Source organism: Vigna unguiculata, chromosome 6, assembly GCF_037176805.1.
Source record: "Vigna unguiculata cultivar grain cowpea cultivar isolate G323 ecotype 2 chromosome 6, ASM3717680v1, whole genome shotgun sequence".
In the NCBI taxonomy this organism is placed as follows: Eukaryota; Viridiplantae; Streptophyta; class Magnoliopsida; order Fabales; family Fabaceae; genus Vigna; species Vigna unguiculata.
Genome location: NC_140797.1, coordinates 41984014 through 41990381, shown reverse-complemented (window position 1 = coordinate 41990381; position 6368 = coordinate 41984014). Strand labels below are relative to the sequence as shown.

The following is a 6368-nucleotide window of genomic DNA, read 5'->3' as shown; positions in this document are numbered from 1 at the left end:
AAAAAAAATTTGTATTCGCGGATATATGTGGATAAAATTTGCACTAGGTAAAAATAAATATTGTGAATAGATACCTGCGGATAATAGATACGAGTATTTCTATACCTGCATATAACATATACGAGTATTTGTTATACTCGCATGTAAACAGATTGCATGTTTTTGAATGGTTATTTTTTATGAATTAGTTTTGAGAAATCTTCGTCTCTTTGTAAATTGTCATTCAAAATATTTAATTGGGTTATTTGTACTTTGTATGAAATTTAATAATTTTACACATTATATTTTTATTTAAATTTATGGTTAAATATGTTATTAAATATTTTTTTTTAAATATCTAGGGATAACGTCCATGAATATTAAAAAAATATATAGATACTCGTATAATAAATATCCGTACAAATATAAATAAGATATTAGACGAACATTTATCTACTAGATAAGATACGGGAGAATTATTAGTTGTATTCCACCTCCCTGAACTTAACTTAAATCTTTACCAAAACATGACACGTTTCTTTCCCATTTATCTCAACAGATTTTCCTTAATGTTAACCATCGTTACATTTCTACCACGATAAAATATATCTTACTTTCTTTAGCAAATCAACACAAACGAAATAAAGACAAGAAAAAAAAAATAACAATATAATCATAAAAATATTTAATTCCATCAGCGCTAGATTTACATATCATTGCATATATAAGGAGTAATTTACATATATATAATAAATCTCGACGGTAGACATAATCTGAATAAAGATTATTTTTATTCATGTAATTTCAGCAAAAAATAATCATTCTTTTATTCGATAATACAAAATAATATATTATCATATATTTTAATATCTAATAAAAATTTTACTATGCATAATATACTGTTTATATACGTTGATTAAGTTTCCCAACTTTATTTATTTCTATATTTTCCTAACACTACTTTTAAGCGACGCCTAAAATCTCACTAACCGTACATCTAATAATTGATAACTGATTAACCGACCACGGTAAAAATGTGATTTTTTTTTATGATTAAAAAAACTGTAAAAACAATAAACATTTTTTACTGATTAAAAATGATTACTTTATCGTGACGTAGTGGCACCTCTACCTTTTTTTTTTCATTGACGATTTGGCCTTACCTTATAATAATAACAATAACAATTATATAATGCGTGCCACTCCTCTCTCCCACATGCCTCACTCTTTTTTAGTCTCTCACTTTTGTTCACTTTCCATGTATTTTTCTTCCTCCATTCACCATTTTCCATTCCCTCACTAACTGCTATCTCGCCATTCTTTTGTACCGACACTCTTTTTTTCCCACTGTTCAGTTTCTTTCACAGAGAAGGCAAAAAAAACAGAAGAAAATATTAGTTTGGAACACTGTGGTTGCAGGTAGAATCGATGAAGGAAGGTGGTGGGAGAAAGCAGGGTGTAGCTTCACCCTGTGCTGCATGCAAGCTTCTGAGAAGAAGGTGTGCTCAAGATTGTGTTTTTGCTCCATATTTTCCAGCAGATGAACCTCAAAAGTTTGCAAATGTGCACAAAGTGTTTGGTGCTAGCAATGTCAATAAAATGCTTCAGGTTCACTCTTCTTTCATTCTCAATTTTCACTCTTCTTTTATTCTCAATTTTCTACTATAAATGATTTTTCATTCGACTTTGCTCCTCATTCTTTCCGAATGCATACACACACATTATATAACATAAAGCTTACAAGGTTAGGCTTAAAAATTCGCAGATGGTTTATGTCATTCATAAACATCATGTGTACATTTTAACAAAATGAAATGTGTTATGTTGTCTTTCTTTTGTTGTTAAGATGAACTTTAACAGCTTTCTCACTTTGGAATTTTAAGTTTTAAAGTGAAAGCAAAGGTTATTATTAAGATTTTAAGATGAAGGCGTTGTCACGGTCTATTGATAGAAACATTTTTCTTGTCCAATAATATTTAAACTAACGGTCAAAACCTACCTAAATAATCTAATCAGATTCGTTATTTCTAACATGTTTGAAAGTAAGAAATTCAAGACAAATATTTGGTTTAGTTGTATTTAACTTATTTTTATACAAAAATAAAAATGACTAAATTAACAAATCAACTTGAAAACCGCTTAAAGCAGTCAATTTATACGACTTAAAAATTGATATAAATATACTTTGAACAATTCAAATACAATTTTTCAAACAAGATAGAACTACACTTGTTTATTTAAATTGCTTGCTTATATTAATGCAATGTACCTTATGTCTATTCATAGTTCTTGTCACAAGTATAAAACTTCTTTTTATCTTGCATAGAGCTTTTGAGTTATATATTTTTCTATAAACATAATTTATCTTATTTTGCATGCCGTAAATTAAGTTTTTCCATGGAGTTTTCTATATTTACAAACTCTAAAAGAGTTTTAATTTTCTTAATTAATTCCTAACACGTATGTTAGGTAAAAAAAAAGTGCAGGCTTAAAAAAAAATTCTTATTTATTTTTTAATATTATGATTTAACTTATATGAAAAAATTTATAAGTTATTTTTCAGTCTTTCGCCCCTTTTACTTAGTGATGGGTCGTTGAATTTTTTTTCACTCTTTTTTGAGCATCACATAAAGGCACCTCTACTATAAAATCTTGGGGCACGCCATGTGAAAGGACATCTTCAAATTATTTGAATGTAAACACTTTCCAAACATAATTATTTGGTTTTTTTAACTATTGTTTTAAATATATTCTTTCTTAAGATAAATCTTTAATATATTTAAAACCTTTGTATTAAGCCTGTAGTTTTTTTTATTATACTTAATCAACTCTTTACCTATTCAGTTATTAAAATGCTATATAGAATAAAAGGTATTTTTTAGCACGTAAAAGAAAAGGTAATCTATATATATATATATATATATATATATATATATATATATATATATATATATATATATATATGTATGTGTGTATGTTTAATAATAGCAAGCATTTTAATTTTACTATTTGCACGATTTTAAGTATAATTAACGTCAAACTTTGAGAAAAACATTAGAGAGACAAATATGATTAGAACACATATATAGTTTTGCTTATATTAAAAAAAAAAGTGTATCACATATCTATTTCTTCAAAGAAAGGTATAATTTTTTAAAACAAAATAAAAGTACAGTAATTTAGGTATCTCTTAAAGGAACCAATGATAATTTATCTAATGGATCACAATATTTCATAGAAAATAGTCAAAATTTTCAAATGAGTTACTTACAGACACAGCAACGTGAGTTTTTCTTCCCGAGCCGTTGAAAGATTAAGGAAAGACCAAGAAGATTGGATGCATTATCTTTCATCATCATCTCTTTGTCTGCTCTTATTTTTAATCTGTCTTTTCATGTTTTGATAAAGTTGACAACAATGTCTTGCAGCTCAAAGTTCACATATGTGAGAATTTTGTAATTTTAATTTAAAAAAAAAAAAAGCATCTCAAGTGTTTTAAAATTTAAAGTTAAACCCCCACCACATCTTTCGCAAAAATTTCTACACCTAAAAGCCCCCACCTAATGTGTTTTTCTTTTGAAATAAAGATCAATAAAACTTAAAATGTTTTGGTTTGTTCAAAAAAGTTTCAATAAACAACATTGATTCTGGTGGGTGTGTGTGAATGAATGATTAACAGTTGAATATGTCTGATTAAGCTTTTTAATTTTTCTTTCCTTTTAAAAACTTAATTAGAGCGATACGCGCGTAAGAGTGTGAAATGATGATTGAATAGTTGTTTAAGATTAAAAAGCAGATTAACTTGTTTCATTATTTAAAAAACTTAACCTTTTATTTTCTTTCATTATGATTTTGGGTATATGGGGGAGCCAATGGGAGATTGGAAACGTGATGTTGGCACCCAAAGTCAAGGTGAAGCACGAATTGTAGCGTTTGTGAAACAGAAACTATATTTTTCTTTTTACCACTTATTTATATTATCTTGTTCACTCAATAAAGAAAGAAAGAAAAAAAAAATGTGCGATGAAATTATTTGTGATAAAAATAAAATGAAAAAAGAAAAAAAGTGGAATTCTTTTTTTTTTATTTTTTATGAAAGCATAATAACAGAGAATTATTTTCAGGACCTACCAATGCATCAAAGAGGGGATGCAGTTAGTAGCATGGTGTATGAGGCTAATGCCAGAGTCCGAGATCCTGTTTATGGGTGTGTTGGGGCCATCTCTTCTCTTCAGCAACAGATTGATGTGCTACAGACCCAATTGGCCCTGGCCCAGGCTGAGGTGGCCCACCTCAGGGTGAGGCAAAATAGGTGTTTTTCCAATCATGGGCCTAGGCCTACTAGCCCAACCAATACCATGGGCTCACATGCCAAGCCTATTTTTGACATGGACATGGTGGTGGACCAGGCCAGCTATGGGAGTTCAATGTGGTCATGACTTATACATTACGATAATAGTAATTATTATTATTATTATAATAGTATAGTTAGTAAGTACCTATATAGTGGAGCATAGGAAAAAAAATATTGGCCTACACTTTCACATGGTGAGTGTTGGAGTGGTGGTGCCGGTGGTGGCCGGCCACCGTGGTGATGGAGGAGCTGTGGTGGAGGCCGTTCGCCCGCTTAATTAATTTTGGTTAATGGGAATGATTTGTCATGGAAGGTAAGGTGTAAATATTATTATTACTTTGTTTGAATGAGAGAAGTTGATGAAGTGAGTGTATTTGGACCCAATGACAAATGTGAAATGGTTGAATGGAAAATTATGTTGTTGTTTAAAGGTGTTGTTCATCATCACTAGGTCTTTATGAAGGGTGCACCAAGTGAGATTTTCATGTCCTTATTTATTTTACTTTTTCTGCATTTTGATCTATAGACAAAATTTAGGGTTGGAGTATGTAAGGTATAATTTATGAAATAAAATCAAAATAATGAGTAAGAAATTGTGGTCATCATGGTGGACCACTCATTGACATATATAAACTGGTGTTTTTACCATGAGAGGACAAAGGATCTTTACTCATATAAAACTCATAAAATACAACTATATAATTCATTTTAGAAAAAACTAAATTAAATTACTTTCTTTATAAACTTTTATTTGGTATTTTACTGATTCTTGAGTTACTCATGATATATTTTTCTGGTTATTTTTGTATAAAGTCGTTGAAGTCAACTAATAACAAAAAAGCAATTAGAAATGATAATGGACATGATGAATATAAATTTTATTATTTTTATCTACCTTCAAATAAAAAATTTATTTATATATCTATACTCATATTTAATTTTATCCTCATTCTCACAGAATAACAAATATATACCAATACTTATATTTATATATGTTTTTTTTACTATTTCAGTATCAAATAATTAGTTTTTATAAAAGAACACAAATTTAAAAAAAAATATGATATTATCAAATATTTAACAATTAAAATATATTCTTATTTTTTTAATAAAAAATATTTAAAAGAGATTATTATTGTATATATTTCAAATTAAAATATCAGATAAAATCTTCCGATAACCAGAATATTTATTAAACTTGCAAATGTTTATAAAACAAAGTCAATAAAATTAAAAAGTTATAAAAAAAACAAGTATCAAAGTTTAAAAATACTTTAAATGTATCTTTACATCTTTTTCAAAAATTTAATTAAATTTTTTTATACACTAACAAAATTTATAATACACTACTTTTATTTTTATTTATGTATAACTAAACTTTTTTATGTGATTTTTTTTATCCATTAATTGTTTGAATCTTAAATTATTCAAACTATAACCATGTGATCCATTAGCAGTTTAATAACGGATGAAACAGAATGCTTAAAAAATTTCATTATTAGAGCTTTTTTTTCTTTAAACTGTAACTCTTATACCATATTAAAAATGAAATTTAAGTCTAATTTAACCTCACATAACTAATTTATTAAAGGAGGTTTACACTCCAATTATATACTGTGAAAGATATTAGATTTCTCTTGAAGGTAAGTGCCACTAACTTCTGATGTTATTTTTGTATACGCCTACTCATCCTATTCATCTTCTTCCATCTATCTCTGCTTACAGAGACCTAACACCATCAGCTTCACCTTCATCATTACATCATCCTGCCGCTCTTCATCTAAACCCAAATCAACATCTTCCTCCATCTTCACCTTCATCTGCACTACATCCATTGAACGCGGCGGCAAAGGTGCGGCACGCCGGCGATAGCTCCGTCTGGAAGCGCCGGCGAAGGCTCTGGTCCGGAGAAGGCGCACAGCTGCTGCCTTTGATGTTGCGCGGGAGAAGAGTGTGAAGCATAAGCCTTTTTTTTTTGTTGTGTTTGGAGATGAGGGGAGTTGGGCTAGCCCAACCTTTTTCTTTGCACACCACT

General features: G+C 28.9%; 1 protein-coding gene across 1 annotated transcript; it reads left to right on the top strand.

Moving 5' to 3' along the window:
• The first annotated feature begins 1189 nt into the window (after nucleotides 1–1189).
• Nucleotides 1190–4777, top strand: LOC114187640 (LOB domain-containing protein 4-like). Its single transcript, XM_028075935.2, has 2 exons — nucleotides 1190–1587; nucleotides 4104–4777. Exons 1-2 carry the CDS (start codon nucleotides 1408–1410, stop codon nucleotides 4416–4418), a joined length of 495 nt encoding a protein of 164 aa, XP_027931736.1. The 5' UTR covers nucleotides 1190–1407; the 3' UTR covers nucleotides 4419–4777.
• Nucleotides 4778–6368: the final 1591 nt, after the last annotated feature.